Source organism: Cygnus atratus, chromosome 8 (assembly GCF_013377495.2).
Source record: "Cygnus atratus isolate AKBS03 ecotype Queensland, Australia chromosome 8, CAtr_DNAZoo_HiC_assembly, whole genome shotgun sequence".
Lineage (NCBI taxonomy): Eukaryota > Metazoa > Chordata > Aves > Anseriformes > Anatidae > Cygnus > Cygnus atratus.
This window is the reverse complement of record NC_066369.1, coordinates 16,442,551-16,466,765: the sequence shown is the minus strand read 5'-3', so window position 1 is coordinate 16,466,765 and position 24,215 is coordinate 16,442,551. Positions and strand designations below refer to the sequence as shown.

Here is a 24,215-nt window from a genome sequence, read left to right as displayed (position 1 = left end):
AGTATGCAAGCACTGTGCAGTAAGCATGAAGTCACCTGGATTTGATACTTGATTCCTTATTGGAAGTTGCAATCTTTACTCACCAGTAGTCAGTTTCAGGACCTGAGTTGTGCTTGATAAAGCTGAGAAGCAAGTATTTCCAGGGTTGAAAACATACTAGATTTGCACCTCTGAGATTGACCTTATTTAAAAGTAAGATTTCCTCCGGCATGTTGGAGCAGAGGTTCCCTGAAGGAAGAGAGCAGAAGGCTTTAACTGGGAGGTTTGCATTCATTATATCCAGAGGCCGCACTTCTGCTCATGCTGTGTGGTACTTTGCTTTGACAGTGCTCTGCTTCTCCGCTGCTTCAGAGTAGTTTCTAGTCAGCATGAATCAAGGCAGCAGAATGGATTTCTTCATGAACCTGAATGGATGTCTCCTCTTGCTTTTGCACCCCCAGATGCACCGTTCTTTCCTTTCAGAACTGCAGAGTTCACCTGTTTATATAGAATTATTGCCTCTGTCCTCATATCTAATGACCACCAGTTACTCCTTTATTATTGCTGGATGGAAGCATTTACGTAGAGCTCTTAACACTTCCATTAGCAGTGAGTTCAAGCTAAAAATGGATTTGATTTCATAAGATAAAGTCACAGACAGCTAACATCTTATGCTGAGATCAGTTTGTACTGTTTTATTTCATGGTTTGCTTTTGACATAAAGGCTTCCTGTTAGCCTGGTAAAGTATGCTTTCTTCATTCTTCTTTTCACAAACTAAAATAGTCTCGTAGTGCAGAGACCATCGGCGTTACCTTTGTTCCCTGGTTCTGCTTGTATTTTACACAATCTCCGGGAAACAATCCTATTCCTGGAAATCCATCACATTCCACGCAGTTGTGTGGCCTCGCTGATGGTGTTCTTCAGCTGCTTAAAATGATTCAGTGGAGCTTCCATTTGCGTTTGGGATTCCTGGAAGGTTTGTCATATGCAGCACTCTAAAAGTGCCACACAGCCAATGAAGCCAGGCAGAGAAAAATGCACGGTTCAGTCTCTTAAATTGTTACTAGCCAATCTAAAGGGGAAGTCGTCTACTGTGTAGTCTGGTGGCTATTAAAGGTCTCCGGTATAAACACACCTTTTGCTGAACAGTCATCTTACTGTATACAGCCCAGCCAGCAGCTAGCTTGGGTTCATCTCCTTAAGTTTGTGGTACAAGAAGCAATCCTCTCTCTCATCTCAGCTGCACGCAGGCTCGTTTTAGTAAGCATACATGTACGTACCCACATACGTACAGCCTTAACTCTAAGTTAACTATCACTCTTAGGTGTGATAGTTGTTCATACAGATACAGACTTTTGGCAGTGTAACCTGGACTGTTTGGACAACTCTGCAAATTGCATCCACCAGGAACGCTAACAGCTGTGAGAAGGGAAGAATGAAGCCTTTGGATTGCACGCTTTCAACTGTGTGAATGGCTCGTTGCCAGAGCCCAGAGGACTGAAAAGCACTTCTAGAGGTAAAGACAGACTTGAACGTGGAGTTGCTGATGTAGTTGAATCAGGTGTAGTTGCAGTGGAGAGCCAACCTTTAACAACCTGGAGAAAGTGAAAATGAAAAAGGTGCGTGCCTTGTGTATGGTAGCTGAATAGTTGGACTGACTGTTTGTGTTGTCTACAGGTTGCTGTAATTGATGCCCACTCATGTCGAAAGGCTGTTACAAGTTCCCTAATGCTGCTCACTTTCCTGTGCAGTCACCCTCTTCAGACACTGTGCCCACTGGGGCTTTTTTTTTTTTTTTACCAAAGTGCTGAAACAATGGAGTATCCTGTCTTTTGGGTTGGTTCCCTCCTGAAGAAGCATGAAATAGCCAGAGCTGAAGTTGTGAACTTATTTTTTTTGGTTTTTTTTTCCTAAGAGTTGGATTCAAATTGATTTGTAGTAAAGTACAAGGCTCAAAACTGCGATTGAAAAACAAGAGGGAATAACACCTCTTTACTGTGTGCGCTGAAATATGGGCAAGTCTGAACATTAATAATTGGAGTGGGGTCAGATGCATTCCATGTAAGCAACTGTCAGTGATGAACAAGCACAAAGCCCATGACAGGATGTATGCTGGCTTCCTCTGTTGGAAGTAGTGTAGGCCTGGACCTGTGTCATATGTAGGCAGCAAAGCATGCATCCGTTCATCTGGTGCGAGGGCCTCGTCTAATGACACAGGAAAATGTTGGGACCTGTCTTTTGCTGTTACACTACTGGTTTAAAGAATCACTGGCATTGAGCTAGCGTGATGGGGAGGTTTTCATTCTGTTGTGCCTCCTTTGGCAGCAGGATGGCCTGAGAGCTGTGCTTCCACGCTGTGCCAGAACATAATTTTAGTGCCTAGTATCTCAGTGGCATTATAAATCCAAGATGTGATTGCTTTTATCTGACCTGACACTTCTGCATCCCATGCAGAATCCCATGGCTCTTAGAGCTCCTGAGCTCACAGAGAAGCCACCAAAAAACACTTCACATTTTGTTCCTTACTAGCTATGTCTGTAACAGCTAATCACCTTTGCGGGTAACTTGACTAGCTCAACCCCAGTCCACCAAGCCTTCTCCCCTGTCAGGCAACAAATTTCAGGGAATCATTTAGTTGTGTTTTTTGTCAGTGTTGATCTGTTCCAGCGATTAACACAAAGCATTGTTTATTTGAAGTTTAGGCAGCCAAGATTGCTGCTATATTTTAGTACTTTCTAATTCTGAGAGTCTGTTCTAATCCTGACCCTTTCCTGGCTAATAAGCATGCCATATGTCTGATTACTCAGGTTCCCATGCAAAATAGGAAATTAAAAATTCCAGATGATCAATAAACATTTCTTTTTGTTTATTTTGAGATGTCTTTTAAAATACCACAGAAGTTTAGGGACCTGTTTCTCAAATGTTTACTCTATCATTGTTAGATGTGTAAGAGGATATTTTCATTGAGAGCACACTGTTTGTTTTTAATTTGATTTATTGACACAGATTTGCTAGCAGTAAAAGATCTGCAAATAACTGTTGAAAGATAGTGGACAAAAAGATGAGCAGTCTGACAGTGGAATTTCATGGGGGGGGGCATAGGGAAAAAAATGCAAGCTGGGGTCTAATGACAAGAAAAAAAATGGGTTCATCTTTGAAAGATCCAAGCACAAAGCATGATGCAGAGTGTACCGTAACGGCCAGTCTGTTACCTCTTTCCATGATGTAAACCAGGGGAGTGTGCCACGGAGCCAGTGATTCAGTCCCATACAGCATCACAACCAGGACACCAGTCAGGGTATGTCACCGTTCTGACAAACAGACACTCCCCTCTAAGTAGAGCCATTTTGTACTAATTTATATTCTGTGCGTTAATTTCCTTACAAGCAGGCTGGCTCTGTGAGCATTATGGTCTGGCTTCTGTGAGGGGTAGGAGGCTGTTGAGAAAACCAAGTATAAGAGAAAAGTGATCACCTGAGTTAAGCCATCTGGTGTGTGAATGGGGGTAAGAGAAGGTGCCCATAGAGGAAAAGAAAAAAAGCCAGTACGTATGTGAGACCAACTAGAGCAGTTTAGCAGGGACCGTCAGAGGGGGCAGAGTTAGGGGAAGGCTGTGAGGCAGGACCTCAGGCAGCCAAAGGTGTCCGGGCTGCCCCAGCTACCCCTTGTCCTAAAATCCTCCCCCAGAAGATGTCCTTGCTCCTGCTTGCTTATTCGGTCACACCAATGAAGATGCGCTGGTAGTAATAAGAACAGCCACTGTTTGGATGGCAGTGTTTAGCAATTATAAAGTGCTTGTTCTGAGCTCTGGTTGCTGGGCTCCATCCCTCCTGCCTTGTGTGAAGTACCCCCCCTTACTGCATCACCTCTAAAATTAGATGATAAAATGCCGCATCCTGTGAAGCACGTGGCTCAGAGCTGCAGTAGGTGTACCGAGCGTAGCTGCACGGCTCCCCGGTTAAGTTTGCAGACAGATCACTGAAGAAAACTTAACGATCAGAAGCCTAACAGAGGTAAAGCGCCTTTCAAATCCAGGAGCTCCAGTTCAGCCAAAGGTCAGAAAATGGGAGTTAGTCCTGTTTCTTTTGGCATGTCTTTTGCTCTCTGTTTTCTGAACAATACAAGGTACGTGGGGAGTGCTGTCAATACAGCACTCCACAGAGAACTAGTTAGGCCAAATTCTTCCCTGATATAATAGCACTGCTTTCACTGTAATTGTAGCAGTGCTGAATGTGGCTCCTCTTTACTTAGGAACAACAAAAGAGTCCATGAGATTAAAAATCCTCTTGTGTTTTCCTTCTGACTAAAGTAGCTGTTAATATGTTTAAAAAAAAAAATGTTGCAGGCTTAAGAAATGGTAGCATACTACTCACCTTGCTCTGAAGCCTTGCTTCTCCTACCTGGATTCAATCCATAGCATCCACATGATCTATTTTAAAAGTCTGCATTTCCAGGACATTGTCGTTGTTTAAGCATCTGGTGGTGTAAAATCAAAGTCATGTTTCAAAAACACTGCTGTGGAGGGAGAAGAGTTAAAATGTAAATCTGGAGGAGAGCAAAGCAGAGAAAAAGATAAACTGACAAATTTCAAGTAGCTGAGAAGCACTAGAGCTGTCAGAGCATGCAGCTTGGACGCGAGTTAAATCACAGAAGTAATTTTTCAGTACTTTGTCTGAAAGCAATTTAGCTTTCTGTGTTAGCAGATTATGCTGTTTTCAACAGTTGTTGGAAAGAGATGACTGATGGAAAGCATTTTCATTGTGGGTCTGTTTCCAAGTATAGTCAAAGCTCTTGTACTCTAGCCCCTGTTCTCTTGCCCCAGTTTCTCGCCTGAGGCTGAGGGGAGATGGGATCTGCCAAGCTCTGAGCGGCACCATCCCCTCGTCCCCAACTTCAGGGCTGCTCTCGGGAGCCAAGAGGCTTGGGGATTTTGAGGGGGAATAGGAAATTTAGGGCTGTATCCCAGCAGATGCTGTGCTGGCACTGTGCATCCCGACCCTGGATCACGCCAAGGAGTCAGACCGTGTGTAGCTGAACGGGGTGAGTGCTGACGGTGCTGGCTGTCCCTGCGGCCGGCTGGTCGGCCGTGGGTTTAACTCAGAGCAAACCAGCGCTGCACTGGTTTTGTTGCAGTGTAAATGCTGCAAGGCAGCACACAGTAGCAGCAATAACACTTCCGGAATTTGTAAAATATGAATGATAGAATAGGCCAATTGACAAAAAAGGCAAACGAACAAAGTCGGCAGCAATGGCATTTCTTAGGTGGCCTGTCCCACATTCCTTCGGAGTCAACGGAAAACAAAGAGGCTATCTGAAATCAAAGCAAGCAAACTTGCAGTCACACACGTGGTTGAATCCTGTTTCATTGTGGTAGAAACGATGCTTTCAGTAAAATAAAGACCCCCAAAGGACTTCAGGCTTCAACTGCCTGGATGGCCTTAAAACAGTAGGGGAACTTTCCAAATAAATTACGCTATTTTTTGCAGGTAGCAAAGGAGTGTGTTTAATTTCATATGTGAATTTTGGGCCTTATCCCACCAAGAGCTCATGCAGCAGAAGTGCACTAAGCCTCCATCCCACCGGGTGTAATTATCCATGGACTGTCTTTTCTATTGCAATATCAGTGACCTTGCCTGTGATTATTCTTCTTCGGGAAGTTTAGCTCAACGCTCAGAGTACATCAGCAACTCCGAACAAAAATAGCCCAAAAGTCCACAACAGGAAATGTTAACAATGGCAGGCTTACTGGCCACCATGTCACTGTGAAATAAATGAGCAACCGAGAGGGACTTCAGGGAAAAGCAGCAATGTGATTAGGTAACGGGAGGGACTGGCTTATGAGAAAAGACTAAATGAGCTAAGTGATGACGAAAGGGTGAACAGAACAACTGCAGATGGCTGAAAGAAGAAACCATCCAGGACAGGGAGGGATTCTCTTAAGCTGCTGCCAGGAGTTAAGAGTAATGGAAAGAAACCAATAAAAAGAAAATGAATGCAGCAGTCATGGTAACGGTTTCTTTAGCTCAAAAAAGAAACCCAGGGCATTTGTCCGTACGGAAATCTTGCTCGTTTGTTTTAATCTTCTGCCATATTCCCCGGTGCCTGGGGACAAGCATTAAAATTATATAATGGTGAATTACTGCGGAAATCTTTTAGGCTGGCGGCTCCGCAGGACCAGGAGGGAGCTGCGCCAGCTCCAGTCCTTTGGTTCTTGAGGTTCCTCAGAAAACACAACCCAACCGGGGGCTTCTGCTGAGGGAAGCGGCTCTGTGCAGCAAAGCACTTAAGCAAACGCTTCGGTCGGATGATGAGCTGAACTTCCACTGCTATAAATCACATCAGCGGCTCCTGGATGAGGAACCTGCGCCTGCCCTCAGCAGCCCCGAAGCAGATGGCTCAGAAGGACGCGAAGCCAGAATTCCCCGCAGCAGCCCCTCGGTCCACATCCCGATCCAGTTAGCGTTTCTGCAGTAAGACAGCTGTGACGCCTCATGGCGTATTTGTTTCCATTAACTCCCCCCAGGGGGGTTATATATTTGAGTTTCTCCGTGTTTACATATTTGCGTGTCCCTGCGGGGATACACACGCTATCCCTAAGGCTCGGGGCAAGTCATCGGAGGAAAAGCAAGCGCCTCCCTCTGATGCTGAGCCTGTCCCGTCCCGGCTCTGCCAGAGCCGTAAACCCTCCTTGGCAGCGCCGGGCAGAAGTCCCTTCCAGCACGCCGCTCCTTTCAGCAGCAGCTTGCAGTCCGCGCGCTGTGAATCGCCGGGCTGCAAGTTTGTGTTTCCAGTTGTCACCCTCTGAGGTGCTTCGCCGCTGTCAGCGCGCTGCCAGCCCGCTCTCCTCACAGCCTTCCCAGGCCGCCCCGCCGGAGGCCGAGGCCTCGCCCAGCTCCCCCCGCCGCCACCCGCCCCGCGGCCGGACCCCTCCCGGCCGCCTCACGCCAGGCCCCGGCGCCGCCGCGGGCCGCCCCCCGGGGAGGCGCCGGCTGCCGGTGACCGCCCCGGCCCCCCTCGGCCCCGGGGCGGAGCGCGGCCGGGCCCGAAGGGGCTGCGCTGCCCGGCCCGGCCCCGCCGCCTGCCGCGGGCTGGAGACGTGGCCCCGCGGCGGCGAGGGCGGAGCGCGGCTGCCGGCGGCCTCCCCGCCCCGCCCGGCCCCGCCCGGCCCGGCCCCGCTCGGCTCGGCTCGGCTCCGCACCGCTCCGCACCGCGGCATGAGCGCCCGCCCGGCCGGCCGCCGCCCGTGACCCCGCGCCGAGCCGGCAGGCAGCAGGTAGGTAGGCCCCGCGGCGCCGGGAGCGGGCTTCGGGAGGCTCCGTGCCCGGGGCCTGGCGCTGGGTGGAGGCGGCCCCGGGAGGTGCCGAGCCCCGGCGGCTCCGCGCTGCCCTCCCCGGGACGAGGCAGCCCCGGCGGGCGGCTCCGGGGGACCCCGGCCGCCGGCTCTTCCCCCGCGGCTCAGGCAGCGGGGCCCCGGGGGGCTACTGAGGGCTCGCGGCCCTCCCGAGCCCGCCGGGGGCGCGGAGCGGGGGCGTCCCGGTGCTGCTGCACCGGCTGCGGGCGGCCCCGCCTCGCCTCGCCTCGCCCAGCCCTGGCGGGTGCTCGCCCGCAGCCGCTGCATCTCGCCGGGGAGAGTTGGCCAAGCGCGGGGAGAGGCTGGGGAAGGCTGCAGGATGCGTCTGGTAGGATTTCATTGGGAAGAAAACGTGTGAAAGTGGGGGAATGTGCCGAGATGGGCGTGCGAGCTGTGGCCTGCTGGGGTTTTGGTAATCGCTTGCTCCGAGGTCGGACGTGCGGTCGGTGAGCAGCGGGGTTTCACCACGCACGTGGGCGCGTTCGCTCCCGGGAGCGCGGCAGCCCCGCAGGATGCTGGAGAAGAGCCCGCGGAGGCAGAGGGCTGCTTTGCGAGGTGGTGGGGAAAAGAGGAAAAAAGATGGCAGTGCGGGGAGCACGGGAAAAATGCCTTCCCTGTTCGGCCGAGGGGGCACGTTTCCCCTCCCCCCTGCGATTTCAGAGCCGCTTTTACTTTTCTTTCTGGCACGATGGAAGCTGTCCGAGGGCAGCGCTCCCGTCCCCGGGCCCGTTCTCGTTGTTCCCCGGACACGTCGCGGTCGGCAGCCGGGGCCGGGCCCAGCTCCGCTCCCAGCCAGTTCCCCGGCGCGACCTGGCCTCGGGTTCCCGGCACCTCGCCTGTGCCCAGGGCTGCCAGCAAGGCGCAGCAGCCCGCGCTGAGCACCTGTGGTTTCTGAATCATTTCCTTTTCCAGTTGCACTCTGAGTTTGCTAAAATGTGTGGCAGCGGTGATGCTGCTTTCCTCTCGTCTGGGTAGTTACAGGCCCTGCTGTAGGTTTTACAGTAATAACACCGTTCTGTGGTGGCTTTTTTTTTTGATTGTTTACTGTTGGAATAACTTTTAAGAAGAAACTTTCTGACAGAAACCCTAAAAATTCATTACTTTGTGTGCCCAGCATTTGTGTGCCCAGCATTGGACATGGCCAGCGCTGGCTGCCAGAGAAGACCAGCATCGGAGACTCCTGAACGCCACAAAAGTTCCTCGCTTCAGCGCCCGGCGCTATCAGGCAGCCGGATCCCGTAGCAGCCCGGGCTGCTTCCTGCGGCAGCACCGCTGGAGCCACCACCTGGGGCTGGAGGCCCCTGGTCAGGGCTCTGCCCGCGAGCGGGGCAGCGTCACAGCTGGCGGCGGGGAGGTGAAACGGCATGGGGGTCACCCGAGTGGCCGCAGGGTCCGAAACAAAACGGGCCGGAGGCTGTTGGGAGCAGCAGTTCCCCCGATTGTGCATTGACCTCTTAGCATTGATTCAAGTGGCCCCTATTTGTTGCCAAAAAGGCATTTCCCAGCCCAAGCCTCTTTGAATGCTGCAGGAAGTTAAAAAGCTCCAATGGTACTCCAAACAATTCACAATAGCAGGAGCTAGAGTTGAGTTTTACAGGTGTTTTTTTTTCCATCTTGAGAAAACTGAGTGAAAAAGATCCTGTCCTCGCTGCCGGGGAGCTGTGAAGGGCAGCGGAGGGGGGCGTGTGGTAAAGAACCGCCTGAAGAGGAAACATTGTACGTCAGGGAAAAAAGACAGGAACTCCAAAATACTTCCCCCAAAATCTTAGTGCAGCAAAGAAGCCACTCTCTCTCTGAAATGGTTTGTCAGGAGACTGTTAGCCAGTGTTGGATTTCATGTGTTCGACATAATGGAAACTTTTCTCTCTGCTTCATCCCCGAGCTGCGCGCCCGGCGGTTCTGTGTGACCCAGCTCTGGTGCAAGCTCAAGCCGTAGCACAATGGCTTTGGTTGGGTTCTGTGTTCCTGAGACCTCTGTCCCCCGAGGAAGATGGGAGGTTTGGTTCACTCTCTGGGCAGATGTGACAGTGCCATTTGCTGTGTCGCTTCCCACTGCAGCGGAGGGTAGGCCCAGTGCTGCCCCGTCCACAGGCAGGCACAGCATCTTGGGCTGCCTGCGAGGCTGGCAGCCCTGGCTCAGCCTTCCTGCACCGCGCTCCTTTGGTGCCTTGGTGCCTGATGCAGTGTCTGGTCAGGCATGGGACAGACCCTAGAGCTGCATCATCCGGAGAGCCCGAAGCTTGGATCGGGATGGTGGGGTTTTTCTCCGTTTTTTTCCAGTGTGGAGGTTGTGTCGGCTGCTTCCATGAAGGGCTGATTTGCAATCGAGTGTTTGATCAGGTAGGTAGGGCGGTGCCATGTATGTGCTTTGTGCGTTTTCTAATCATTTGGGAGAATCCTGCTTTAAGCTGGAGTGCAGGGTTCTTGGCTGTGTTATCTTGGATAGGCTTGTAGTAACGTGTAGGGTCTGCTTCTTGGTGTTTCAGCAGTGAAAGAAATGCCCCCTGCAGGGCAGCATGTCACAGCTCTCCTGGAAAGTTGCTGGCACTGCTGCTGGGGTGAGCGTGAAGATCCCCGGGGTCTGAACCAGCGCGGGTGGCAGAGCCTGTTCCTGCAGAGTGGTATAAAAGGCATGTTTCTCTCTCTGCCGGAGTCAGATTTCAACTTTTCCATTGACCCTTAGGCAAGCAGCACCCAGCCTTGTATACCAACTTCAAATTCTGGACTAAGGGATGCTCCGCTGAAACCAGTGAGACACCAGCCCACGTTTCCCTTCAGTGGCAGTAGCACCCAGTGGTTTTGTGTTGATGGGAATCCAAAATTCAACAAGCCAGCAATGAGACTGCTAACGTGCTGAGAACACTTCCAGTTTCATTTGCTCACCGTTGGAAACGAGGTAGGAGCTTGGACTGCATGCTTGCTCTGGAGCTGGTGGTGAAGCAGAGCATGGGTTGGGTGCTGCCCCTGCCCGCTGTGCTGTGAGGGGCTGACACGTGCCGGCTTCACGTCACCCTGTGGCAGCTCGGGAGCACAGGTTGCTGTAAGGAAGCAGTTTGGTATTCTGAGAGTGCACTGTCAGGTGTCTCTATTTGCCAGCCAGCGTGTGTGCCTGAGCAGTAGTCCCAGTGGTAGGCTGTTCTCATGCGAGCTCACAGGGCGAAGTGGGTGTTTGTGGACGGTATTGTCAGAAAAGGCCCCGCCTGCAGCAGCCCGGTCCAAGCCCTGTGCGATGGCTTTGATCTGGCGAAGCTGGGGCTCAGTGGATACAGCCTTTCGTTCTGTGGGGCACAGACGGGCTTTCTGATGGAGTGCATTTCGAGCTAATCCCTCCAGCGGGCCACGGCTGGGTGCTGCACTGAAAACGTCTGGTAAAGAATTTAGGCAGGTAGCTCTGGTTTCCCAAACCTCTGAGGTTTGTGATCTTTAAAAGTCTTCCTGCATGAGTAGCAATTCGGGTTCTGTAGCTGTTCGTGTTTATCTTACCCGTTTGCATCTGAACAAGATGATCATACCCCTTATAAGAATGCCCATGCTTGAGTTTCTATATGTTTGTCTTTCCATTTTTTCAGGAGTGCAGGTGGGACTGAGCTATGTTTTCATTGTTGGGGATTTTTGTCACAAAGGATGGTTTGGGGGCAGGAAAATGCATCAGCCGTGCTTCAGGCTGAGAATACCCGCATGTTTATTTGGGCGTTTGGGGATTTGTGTTTTACGAGACTATTGCAAAGTTTAGAAAGCTCTCTTGTGTAGCATGCGAGCAGGAGCAGAAAAGATCCCTTATGCGAAGTAGTCTCACAAATCGTGAAAGCAGCATTTCTTTAATGTTTTTGGCTCAATCACTGCTTAAAAAGTTTTTAACTAACTTCTCAGATGGTTGAACTGCTTAGACTCAGAATGGACCCTTTGTGCTTCACGTCCCAGTTAGGAATTAACTTTTAATTATATCATCTGAACATTTTTTATTCTGAGCACTTGTTTTAGCCTGGAGTCCCTGAATATTCCTTTGATAATGACTGGCACTAGTTTATGTAATATTCTCTATCCTATGACATGGTTCCTGTCTTCATTATCTGAGTATATCAGTAAGTGTTTGTGGAAAGCCTGTTGTAGCTTCGATTAAAACTTGATCAGCATTTACTTTTCTCAATCATTCAGATGTATTTCAGCAGTACTAAAATAGTACTTTCTGGATAGTTTCTTGCTCTTGGGTTTGCTGTTAAAGGTTTTCACGTGCATTAAGAACATTTTGCAGCTCTGGAAAGAGGGCCCTAGGCTTCAGTGATAGCCCTGATAAACTAAGAATGTGATTGCCAAAGCTCAAAAGTGGAGAGTATCCCATGGAAATGTAGAGTTCACTTTTCTTTAAATTTGGGCAAAGAGTTTAGCAAAGCTAGATCTCCACACAGCACTATGGTACAAAAGAGCTGCTATCGATTCCACTGAGATTTTATCTGGCAGAATCTGGCCCTGGACATTTTTTTGTCTTCAGTCCAACCAAACAGAAGTCAAAGAGCTGCTGACAATAGGAAGTATTTTTGGTGTGTAATGCATGAAAAAGGACCGAGGCTCAATTAAAACAACAAGGGTATTGTATGGGATGCCGTCGCCAAGGCGGCGCTTACTGGATGTGTAGGTGGAAATTGCAGCATATACTTTGATGCGCAATTATTAAAGTCGCTTCCTCATTACATTCTTCAGGTCTGCTCCAATTTCTGGATTCGGGGCTGGGAGCGGCTCCCTGGGCACCGCAGCAGGGACGGGGCGGTCACTGCAGCCTCTGGACCCGCGACGCTGGCTGCGGGCGTTGGGCAGGGCGTGGGCTGTAGGGCCACCAAACTGTGGGCGCTGGAATAACGCATCCTACGGGCTGGCTGTATTCTGTCCGCTCCCCGCATGGCAGCCTAATGGCGGCTGCGGTTACATGCGGCATCAGTACAGCTCCGGTGGCTTTGCAGAGGAGTTTGGGCTTGCTGTGAGTTCAGACTCAATCACTTGCAGAGAACTGGAAAGAGCAATATATTGTGGTTTTGTATTCATCCCTCCCGGTAAAGGCAGTAGGCACCTTTCTGTTTGCAGCTGGAGGCACGGCAGGGCGATGTGGCGTGCCCAAGGCAGGGAGTCCATGGCCACCTCCTGACGGGAGTCCTGACTCACGCTCTGTCCTTCCTTCTGGCCACATTTCCTTGCCAGCTTCACCCCCGAGAAGACAAATGTCAAGTGCTTTGTTTGACGATGCAGTAAACATACGTCTCTTAAAAATAACTTGTTTGGATGCAAATGGATTGTTTTTAATGACTTTCCAGTTCCTTAACGTGGGATTTATGTTTAAGCAACAGCATCATTTGTTTGTATTTCTTTCAAATGATGGTATTTCTTCCTATGAAAACCTCTGCTGTGATCAACAGAACAAAAAGTAGCCCATCATGTTTGAAGAAATGGCAACATGCGAGACCTTTTTGCTGTACTTCCAAATACTCGGTTTTCAAAGTAGTTTTTCCAACCCCCACTTCCCCCTCACCCCCCCCACCCCAAAAAGACAGTTTTTATTTTATTTTACAGGAAACACCAATGGCTGTAGAGCCTGACAGGGAACACTAGTTTCCTGTAATGCTTCAAAGCCAGGGAGAAATTACTAGTAAAGGTATTACTGTCTGTTACATGGGAGCAGACCAAATGCTGGACATCTTGGTCAGTGCAAACAGATAGCAAGGTAATTACCAGAGCTCAGTGTCAGGGCAGTTCAGATCCCATTCCTCCACACGTACGATTTCTGTAAGAACTCAGATAAGGGCACAGCATCAAACTCTTGGGAATTAGGAGTTGCTAATTCCAGCCCTTATCATCTTATTTCCCCCTTAGTCTAATCAGTGCTGTTTCAGACTGGAGGCCTTGTCACTGGGCCCACTTTTGTTCCCCTCTCGGTTAGGTGACGAAGTGGAATGGGTTCATTATCTGTGTCTGCGGTGCCAGCACAAGCAGTGCCAGGAGCTGTGGGGGACTCCAGGGCAAATGCTGGAGACGAGGATCAGCCTTTGTAGTTGCCACAACTAGCAGACACATGCAAAACCACAGTTTCCAAGGTTTATAAATTAAAATTAGTCAGCTGTGGGCAGCTGTTTACAGTGCAGTAAAAAATGCTTCCCCAATACACAGGCTAAATTTTGGGTCATAGGGGTCTGGAAAGTTTGAAATAAAAAGACAGCAACTTCTGTAACATGCATAGTCCAGTGCTGTTCCCCTAAGCCTGTTTCTAGAAGTGGTTAGAACAATTTTTGGTGCCACCTGAAAAGTGACTTGACAGTATTTCTGTGGAGCGGTGACCACTTAACAGCCAGCTGCACGGCGCTGGGGATGTGTGATGCCAGTCCCATGTGCCCTAGAGCTCAGCAAGTCCCTGCCACCAAGTCACGAGCTCGTCGCTTCCTGTAATTGCTGTGGCCTCTGTTACATATGTGCTGTGCTCTGTTCCTTTAATGAAGATGAATATGCTATAAATCATGTATGGGAACCAGCCCAGAGACCTACTTGCGGCGGTATTCCCAAAAGGCATTTCATAATTTATCCTAACACATGCAATATATTTAAAACAGCAAGGAGAGCTGGTTCTACCCAGCCCAACGCTTTCCCCCCTTGATAGATCTCGGATGTGAAGGACTGCATGGTCCCAGTATAAATTTTCTCTTGCGGAAACCCATCTCTGCCAGCGGCTCGGGGCCACGGCTGCGGTGGCCAGGGCTGAGCTTAGGAGGTGGTGGTGCCGGTCCTCTGCCCGAGGTGGGGTTGGTGCAATGGCAGGGAAATGTGGTTCAGCGTCAGCTGGCGAATAATGCTCACATCTTTTCTGGTTAGCTTGAGAGATACCACCAACTTGTTGTGCTTCCTCATTCTAAACTAAACCATTTCTGCAACCTTACCTCTGTCCTACTGCTGTGTTCTTCCTCCTTTCTCCCTCTGGCCTGTTATTTATACCCTGCCCTAACTGAACCAGTGCAGCCTTGACATTAACTGCCTGCCCAGTGCCCAGGGGCCCCGACTGTGGTGCGAGGCTGTGGATGTTACCTAAAACAAGCGATGGATGACAGCAATTGCCAGAGGGCACAGCAACGTGGTTGAGTACCTGTTGGAAGAGTAAGATGGCGAAGAGCTTGCCTTCTGATGAATAATGTCTGTAGCCTGACAAACACAGCGCTGCCAAGCCGCAGTCTCTCACATACAGCACAACAAGCAGCTGTGCCGCCGCCATTCTGTCAGACGGTGGGCCGGGCCGGGCCCAAAGTGTGGGGCACGTCTTCGGGCTTTGCTCAGCAAGGATGTGATAGCTGGGACGGTGGCAGCAGGCCTCGCTGCTCAGCAGCTTTCTCAGCAGTCTGGAGGTCGTCCTTCCCCTCATGGCCAGGCCGGTCCCCAGCCTGTGGACGGTGAGGGAAGGACAGCAAGTGACAGCCCACAGCCATCCCGATGTACCCTGCTGGGGTCTGGGTGCTGACAGACCTGCACCAAGAGGTGGAATAGAGGCAGGGATGCCCAGTTATCTGTGTCCATTCAGAGTTACGCCGCCTAAAACAAGTTAAGTCGCTCCACGAGCATCTACTTAAAAATAGCAACAGTCACCTAGCAATAGCTGGAGCGTGGGGAGCCGCGAGGAGCCAACAGCCTGTTTATTGAGGGCTGTATTGGAGGTGCACAGCCACGAGCATTAACGTGTCTGTACCCTGTAACCGTGTCGCATTCCTCAGGCTGCTCTGAGCATGGGCTGAGGTGAGGAGCTCTGGCAGCCTGCAGTGCCGTGGCAGGAGGGCTCTGGTGTGTCCGCCGGTGTCACCGGGAGCGGCAGGGTGGCTGCAGCTGGAAGCCGTGTCTGTCGGCCTACCCCCGTCCGGCCACTGATGCAGCCATTCCTCGGAGCACGAAGCCTGGCACAGCCGCAGATCCCACTGGCAGCCCTGCCTGCCCGCTCCTGCGGGCTGCCAGAGCCAAGCAGCTAATTAATTAATTTCCTTTACGTTCTGCAGCGTGTGTCCACACCGCATCCCTGCGTTTCCCCTGGTGAAGGCCAATTGCTCAGGAGGTGCTTTGTGACGTGGCTGTTTCGGAGTCATCCCCTGATTTAATCTCTCATTTATTAAGTCTAACTTGTGTCTAGTACTTTCCTTTCCCACTTGAACCTATTTATTCTCCTTAGCTCTTTCAGGTCACGTTAAGTCATCGTGCTGTGCTTCTCATTGCCCATGCATGAGCTGATTTCTGTGGTTAGATTTCTGCAGGAGTAAATATCTGCTATTTGGTTGGAAGCTGTTCCTGTTTACATCAGTGAAGAGTTTGGACCTGAATGTTGTGGGTTTTGTTTTGTTTTGTTTTGTTTTGTTTTCGGTGTTCTTCCACATCTCTATTTCCAGCAAAAGCCATATCTGCTTATTATCTTGAAGTCTTTGCACGTGCCTTCAGGGTACTGGATTTGACCCTCCTTTTCCCTTGCAAGAAGATTCAGGTATTATTTACACATCTTCCTGGATTCCAGCATTTCATTTTATTATCATGTACTTACTTTCATTGATTGACTCTTCTTTATATCCTAGAAAATTTAAAATAATAAAAACCTCCTAGTTTCTCTCCCCTTCCATTTTGTTGTTGTTGTTTTTGTGTTTCATCTGGCAAACTCTCAGCACGTTTCTGCAGCACTGTTCAATGAGCCAGTACAGCTCTTAATCTGAGTTTCTTTCTGATTTCCTACTGGTAGCAGAATGCCAGGTGATCTGTCTCATGTGCAGTTTTCTTTTCTCTAGAGATTGAGGATTGTTAGAAATACAGGATAGAGAAAAAAAGAACAAATTCTGGTTCTAATTAGAAAAGTTACTCCAATATTTAGAATTCAAAGTTTCCTAAGGTGGGTTAAAAGAGGTGGGTTAAAACTTAAGTCACATTTCACGTTTTGGGTACCGTAAATTGTGCCATTAAATAGCATTTTGAATGTAGGCGAGCTGAAATCAGTCACACTGTCTTAATTTCCACCAGCTGAAATTTTAAACTCATGTTCTTCCATCTGCATGTGGTAAGAGGAGGTAGCGACCTGCAATGGATTGTGTGCTGTCCCAGAGATGGCTCTTTGGGCTGCGGTAGGAATTTTTACCATCTCTGGTTTGATTTGTTTAAATGAGTGTAAAGATTGACAGAATCACTTTGTTTTGAGAGAATCACAACAGGTCTTGTTTGTGCGCGTGGCCCTGGGTGTCTGCTGTGGACAGGAGGGTTATGTCGGGGTTGTGTGGGCCTGCTGTGTCTCTGCTGGGGCTCTGAAGCCATTGCTAATGGATGTCCTCCTGGTCACTGGACAGGCCAGAGTGTGAAAGCAGTGACAGGGAAGAGGGAGATGAAGACGGTGCGATTTTGTGTAACTCTTTGTCATGCCATTACAGCAGTGCTGGCAAGCCCAGGCTCCTGTGTGTTTCTTTCCAGTGTTTTTTCTTTAGTGCTGGTGTCACAATGAACGAAGCACTAGGGTTTCTCCAGAGAATCTTGGAAAATGGTTATCCACCTTCTTCATGTCCAATCTCCATTTAAAGCTTCTTGTGAATGTCATTTTTTCTGAAGCTAAAAAAGAAGTAGCCTGTCATCAGACACTGCTAGGTTATTTACCATCGCTATGTGCAGTACTACTGCCATTGTTCAGTAACTGTTTCATTTAAAAAAGATAAAAAAAAAAAAAAGGAAAATATAAGTGGAAAACAGATTGTGGTATTGCTCTGCAGACCTGGCATGGCTCAGAGAGGCTGGCTGTGCACAGGTCTCCCCGCTTGGACCATTAACCAGGGTGACAGTATGTGCACTCTGCTAATGAGGAGTCACACTATGCAAACAGTGACCACAAAAGAGAACAAGGGATGGGAGCAGCATGTATTTGTGCCACCAGGAACTATCTCCCTTCATTTAAATTCTCCACACGTCACTTACAAGAAATAAAGCAACCACATAACACAACAAAGGACCCTAAAAATACAGAGTGGAGCCAATCAAATGGAACAGCTATGCTGTGTGGTGCAGGTCCTGAGGGCTGTCCCTGTGCCATGGGTCCAAGAGAGTTCCCAGCCCCTGCTGCAGCCCAGCCGAGCACGCGTGGACCAGAGGAGCGGCTCCGGGGTGCGGATGGTACCGGCGGCTGCATCCCTTTACCACCAGGCAGCTGTTCAGGCCAGCTGGCAGCTTAATAAAATTAATAATAAATTAATTTGCATGTGCTGCAGGGGACTGCTGGCTGTGCAAGGGAGGTGCACGGCTTCACCTGATTTCATAGCCTGCGTCGTGCCTTGGGGACTACTTCTTGAAGACGAGAAGCTGACAGAGACTCTCTTGTCCACCCAAGTGATGCTAAAAGCAACTCAAAAGGGTTGAAAGAGGGCAGGGAGAAGGGGCTAGGAGGTGTTTATGCTCCCCAGTCAGGAAGTGGTGAAGCCCCAGCCCAGCTATTAACCCAAGCTCATTTACAGGCGTCACCTCGTGCATGCTGCTGCTTTTGGGGATGGGTCCAGCTTCTGAGGAGCTGCTGGGCAAGCAGAGACACAGTGCTCCTTGAGGGGGTGTTGAGCTGGCCCTCTTTTCACCCAAGTATGGCTGGTGCAGTGGGAGCAACGATACATTCGTAAGATGGCCGTACACTTGCAGTTAGGGCAGTGTCCTTCCCTGCCTGGCTCTGGATGAGCCAAATCCCCCCAGTCCCTGGGAAGTGTATCAGCACGTGCACCCTCATGGCTGAGCCTTCATGCTGCTGGGTGGCACCAAAGCCACCCCGTGGGTTCCAGCACACAGCTGAACCGGGACTGTAAACTCTTAAAATATGGCTGTGACATGAGGTGATTGTGGTGAGCGTTTCCGATATTAGTTAAAGGACGTTCTTCATAAATTGTCCTTGGGAGTATTTCTGTTACATTCCCATGTGTATTTATCTTTCCACTGTAACTTACTGGGGAGTTTCAGTGCTGGTTTGATCTCAGGGATTCAGTTACACAACTCAATGCGGACTTACAGATCGGTGTCTGTCTGTACATGCTCGTGCGGGAGCTGATTTCTCCGAGGAGGTGATGATGTAAGCCTAGACATCTGAGGTGAAGATAAAGCCCTTGATCTGCCCATACTGCCTGTAGTTCTGGTTAGCTAAAGCACTTTAGCAACTTGCGCTCAAAACATAGTAGATTTAAAACTGTAGTGAGTATGCACACAAATATTCAAGAGCATCCCAGAAACCACTATGAATACAACGGAAGCGAATGAAACACGATAGCTAAACGGGCCTGTGAAATCCGAGCACCGGATAACTGCTTTAGCCAGGCCTTTGAGATCAAGGCTAGCGCGTACGGAGCTGGCAGTGTTCAGAAGGCTGCGTTGACCCGTCGGGTGGGGTGGGAGTCAGCACAGAGCACGTTGATCTCCCTGCATGCACGGGACCCTGGTGCTCCTGGGTGGCAGCACGAGTATCCCTTGTCAGGTGGGTGTCTGAGAGACCTCTTGGGAGGCAACTGGGGACTTTGTGCCACATCCCGGGCCTCTCATGTCCAGAGCGGCTTGTGTCAAACCTCTCGGAAGAACCTTCTCACTGTCTCGCATAGACCGGTGGGTGCTGGCTGCAGGAGGCTGATCGCTGGCCTTGCTCTTTTCCAGGAGGATGATTCCCGTGACCGAGTTTCGCCAGTTTTCAGAGCAGCAGCCAGCGTTCAGAGTGCTGAAGCCCTGGTGGGATGTGTTCACAGACTATCTCTCCGTCGCCATGCTGATGATCGGTGTGTTTGGGTGCACGCTGCAGGTAAATCGGCCGAGGGAGGTGCTCTCGGGGGCACTGAGAGAGCAATAAGCGAGGACAGTCCTTGCGAGGACGGTGCCTTGCATTGTTTATCTCTTGAATTTGCAGTGAACAAAGCAAAAATTTGCTAGTCTGGGGATTAAAGCTGCTTGGGCAGAAACATCAAATAACACAGACCAGACTTTCTGCAGCTGTAAATCAGTAGAGCTGCACCAGAGTCAGTGGAGTGATGCCAGCTCAGATAAGAGCTGTTGCTTTGGCTTGTGCATGTATTCCTGTTTTCACCACAATCTGGCATAACAAAACAGATGATCAAATTAAGTTCTTTTTAGTACCACTTTTTTTTTTTTTTTGCTTAGAAGCTTGGAAAAATGTGATTCTGTAATTTCTGTTTTTCCTTATTTGGCAAATATTAATACTTTTTGCTTTTGTGTTTCAAAGGGACTTGAAATGCATGTGCTTATTTTATTAACACCACCCACAACTAATATTACGCCTCCTCCATTCGAAAGCATCTCTGAGGATGCTGACGCATAAACAATTGACATTACTGTCACTCATTGTAGCTAAATTTTGCTGAAGAGCCAAAAGCTGAAAAGAAATGGAAAGTACTGTTTGGGATGGACTCCACAGGAGCAGAAAGTTGTAGTACTGGCTCAAACGTGGGTCTCACGTATTTTGGCATGACTCAGAAATGGAGCTAAAGGGACACACTGACAAAGCTCTTATTTCAGGAGGATTTGCTCACCTATATGGCCTAAGATTTTCACTTACCTTGTCTCAGGTTTCATGTGAAATCAACTATGGTTTTGCCTGTATTCACCATTTTAAATATTTTCAGTTGAAAAATAGGATGTCCATGTTTAAAAATCTCTCTGTACAGTGCTGTGTTTTGCATAATAAACTAAGTGTTTGCTTAAGCACATGAAGTAGAGCGCCCGTTGTTTCTAAGTTTACTTGCTTGACTGGATGAAGCATGCTGGAAAATAATGCATGGAAACACTTCAAATGACGGGCAGGTTCTTTTTATTTCAACTTACTACCAGAGGTATGAATCTAGAGTGTAACTAATGGCAGTGTAAGAAATATCAGAATAGCATTTGCAGGCAAAAATTAATGGTAGGAGTTTCTGAAGTGTCAACAGTTACGGTTAAAAACGTGTGATCTCATCTCAGCATCTCCCTACACCAGGGTGGATCGTCAAGGAGGATCTGCATTTGGAAGCTCTTGTTGCATACCCTATTTTATTGCTTTCAACAATCACGATGTCGAAGGATACTTTCATACTGCAGTAGAAGGCATGTTCTTAGTTTGGCTAATCCTAGGTAGTCATTCAGGGCAAATTACAGATCTTTTTGGTTTATCACACGGATTAGTATTTTAAAATTAAGACCTCTGGGGAGCATGGCCCTGAAATCAGACTGTTATCCCAACTTAAACCAAAAGTGATTGGTCCCTAAAGACAATCTCACCTGAGTTTACCAACGTGAATGGCGAGCCCAAATTAAAGAAGTTGCTGTTCTTTTGCATTATAGACAGTCAAGGACAGGTACTTTGTTCCCACAGGTGTGTACTGTGAGAACTGTCTCTGTATGAGACACTGAATAAAAATGATGTCCGTGCGCGTACATGTATAAAATGCCATTGACTCTCTAATATCACTATCAGTATTTATTAAGACTGAAGATAAACCGCGTCCTCCCGGCATAGATATGCCCGCGTTGGCTCTTTGTCAGCCATTTTGTGTGTGATAGACATCACAGTTTAAGTGTAAAGCCACATGAATGCAGTTATGCTGCTTTCAAAGCCTAAGCTCTTTCTGAATACTGTGTAGCATTTGCCAGGATGAATACAACTGTCAAGAACAGTCTTTCTCTGGGGAGAGCAGTGCAGGATATCCCTGGTCTTTTCTGGAAGCATTACCCATACTTCTGCTTTTTCTGGATTATGTCAATGCCCTTTTATCCAAATTATGGAAAGCTAACCATTGATGAAAAGGGGTGACCTAGTTCCTGGCATATAGAACAAGTATCTTGTTGGGACTAACAACAATAATAATAATAGCACAGACTGTGAGATCAAGTGCCAGGCTATGGGAAGGAATGCCTGACAGCTGGAGGAACTCCAAGGACAGCTACCCAGTGGTACTGCCACCATTGTTTGTACATCAGCTTAAAAGATATCTTTTTGTGTGTTTCAGGTCATGCAAGACAAGATAATATGCCTTCCAAAACGAGTACAGCCTTGCCAGAACCAATCTAATAGTTCAAATGTGTTTAGTGCAATCCCAGATACAACCCCTCTTCCTCCACCCAAGCCATCCACTCCTCCAGCTACAGTTGAAATGAAAGGGCTGAAGACTGATTTAGACCTTCAGCAATACAGCTTTATAAATCAGGTGTGCTATGAACGTGCCCTACACTGGTATGCCAAGTACTTCCCTTACCTTGTCCTTATACACACGCTGGTCTTCATGCTGTGTAGTAACTTTTGGTTCAAATTCCCTGGGTCGAGCTCCAAAATTGAACACTTCATTTCAATACTTGGGAAATGTTTTGATTCTCCCTGGACAACAAGAGCCTTATCCGAAGTATCAGGTGAAGACTCTGAAGAGAAGGATAACAGGAAGAACAACATAAATAAGTCTAATACTGTCCAGCCAAGCGCTGAAGGCACTTTGGTCAAGACACAGTCTTTAAAATCAATCCCTGAGAAGCTGGTTGTGGATAAGGGAACGCCTGGGGCATTAGACAAGAAAGAAGGTGAACAGGCCAAAGCACTGTTTGAAAAGGTGAAGAAATTTAGACTGCATGTTGAGGAGGGTGATATACTGTATGTCATGTATGTTCGCCAGACTGTGCTTAAGGTAATTAAATTCCTTATTATTATTGCATACAACACAGCACTCGTCTCAGAAGTTAATTTTACAGTAGTCTGTAATGTTGATATAGAAGACATGACAGGATACAAGAATTTTTGCTGTAATCACACGATGGCACATCTGTTCTCTAAACTCTCCTACTGCTACCTGTGCTTTGTAAGCATCTATGGCCTCACATGCCTTTATACTTTATACTGGTTGTTCTATCGCTCACTGAAAGAATATTCCTTTGAATATGTTCGGCAAGAGACAGGAATTGATGATATCCCAGATGTCAAGAATGACTTTGCTTTTATGCTTCATATGATAGATCAGTATGATCCTCTCTATTCCAAGAGGTTTGCTGTCTTCCTGTCTGAAGTCAGTGAAAATAAGCTGAAACAGCTGAACTTAAACAATGAGTGGACTGCGGATAAACTAAGACAGCGGCTACAGATGAACTCCCATAGCCATTTGGAGCTACAGCTTTTCATGCTCTCTGGACTACCAGACACCGTTTTTGAAATCACTGAGCTGCAGTCTTTGAAGCTAGAAATTATTAACAATGTAATGATACCAGCGACCATTGCACAGCTGGACAATCTCCAGGAGCTCTCATTGCACCAATGTTCTGTGAAGATCCACAGCGCTGCCTTGGCATTTCTGAAGGAGAATCTCAAGATCTTGAGCGTCAAGTTTGATGACATCAGAGAACTTCCCCACTGGATGTATGGCCTCAGAAATTTGGAAGAACTGTATTTAATTGGCTCCCTAAGTCACGATATTTCCAAAAACATTACGTTGGAGTCTTTTCGGGAACTTAAAAGCCTTAAAGTTCTTTACATAAAAAGTAATTTGTCTAAAATCCCACAATCTGCTGTCGATGTTTCAAGTCACCTTCAAAAATTGTGCATCCATAATGATGGCACTAAGCTAGTGATGCTCAACAACCTGAAGAAGATGGTCAACTTGACACAGCTGGAATTGGTTCACTGTGATTTGGAACGCATACCTCACGCAGTCTTCAGCCTTCTCAGTCTTCAGGAATTGGATTTAAAGGAAAACAACCTCAAATCAATTGAAGAAATAGTAAGTTTTCAACATCTGAGAAAACTGACAATCCTAAAGCTGTGGTACAACAGTATAACATACATCCCGGAGCATATAAAGAAACTCACTAGTCTCGAACGGCTTTCCTTCAGCCATAACAAAATAGAGGTTCTTCCATCCCACCTATTCCTATGCAACAAAATCAGATATTTGGATTTGTCTTACAATGACATTCGCTTTATCCCACCTGAAATAGGAGTTCTTCAGAGTTTACAGTACTTTTCCATTACTTGCAACAAAGTGGAGAGTGTGCCAGATGAACTATACTTTTGCAAAAAACTTAAGACTCTGAAAATTGGGAAAAATAACTTGTCAGTCCTTTCACCTAAAATTGGCAATTTGGTATTCCTCTCCCACTTGGATATTAAAGGCAATCACTTTGAAATTCTCCCAGCTGAACTTGGTGAATGTAGATCTCTGAAGCGGACTGGTTTCACTGTAGAGGACACCTTGTTTGAAACGTTGCCTTCTGATGTCAGGGAACAAATGAAAGCTGAATAACTAACTTCCTCTTGCTCAGTTTTACAGAAATAATGCTTCTACCAAATATGCTGTAGAAAGTGCATACTTTGAATATGCATTTAGTTTGTGATTATTTTTTTCTTTTTCAGAAAGTCCTTTCTGTACAAAGCAATTTGGAGTAAGGAGTACATATATTTTTAATAAAATTTTCTCGTATTTTTTCACTGTTTTAAGATATTTTAAGTTTATTTTACCCTGAGAACAAGGGTGTCTGTAACTTAATTTTTACTGGCAAAAGTAAATGTTTTTATCTGCTGACTTTTTTTTTTTTTTTTACTTTGGCTAATCCCAACAGGGGAACTGTGTTTAAGTTGTATGCTTTGGATTGCATAATTTGTAACAGGTGATTATATTGTCTTCCTGGTTATTGTTAATCCCTTAGGATGTGGTCTTCAACGGGTAATCCTACAGTTGTTGAGTGCCCTGTTCCCTCTTTTCTTCAGTGGGAGCTGAAGGTGTTCAACATCTAACAAGATCTGGGTTGACCTTCCTTTTATTTATGACACTGTTTTCTCATATGGTCAAAGCAGGTAGAAAAGGTTCTTTATGTACAAGGGCTGGAGGTATTTTAATTGGTCTGAGGGAGCATGCAGAATTCCTCCAG

At 47.9% G+C, this 24,215-nt stretch overlaps 1 protein-coding gene across 4 annotated transcripts; it reads left to right on the top strand.

Moving 5' to 3' along the window:
• The first annotated feature begins 1,054 nt into the window (after positions 1-1,054).
• Positions 1,055-23,784, top strand: LRRC8C (leucine rich repeat containing 8 VRAC subunit C). Of its 4 annotated transcripts, XM_050712393.1 has the most exons (4): positions 7,155-7,253; positions 10,015-10,227; positions 18,981-19,122; positions 21,320-23,784. In XM_050712393.1, exons 3-4 carry the CDS (start codon positions 18,985-18,987, stop codon positions 23,588-23,590), a joined length of 2,409 nt encoding a protein of 802 aa, XP_050568350.1. In that variant the 5' UTR covers positions 7,155-7,253; positions 10,015-10,227; positions 18,981-18,984; the 3' UTR covers positions 23,591-23,784. The 4 variants fall into 4 exon arrangements, with proteins under 4 accessions (XP_035393908.1, XP_035393906.1, XP_050568350.1 ...); XM_035538015.2 differs by lacking the exons at positions 7,155-7,253; positions 10,015-10,227 and adding an exon at positions 1,055-1,599; XM_035538013.2 differs by lacking the exon at positions 10,015-10,227 and having other exon boundaries at positions 7,126-7,253.
• The last annotated feature ends 431 nt before the right edge of the window (positions 23,785-24,215 follow it).

Bases quoted from the DNA above. Each gene is read 5' to 3' on its own strand.
- LRRC8C (XM_035538015.2), top strand. From the start codon at position 18,985: ATGATTCCCGTGACCGAGTTTCGCCAGTTTTCAGAGCAGCAGCCAGCG. The intron at 19,123-21,319 runs GTAAATCGGCCG...TGTGTGTTTCAG, and splicing joins TGTTTGGGTGCACGCTGCAG to GTCATGCAAGACAAGATAAT.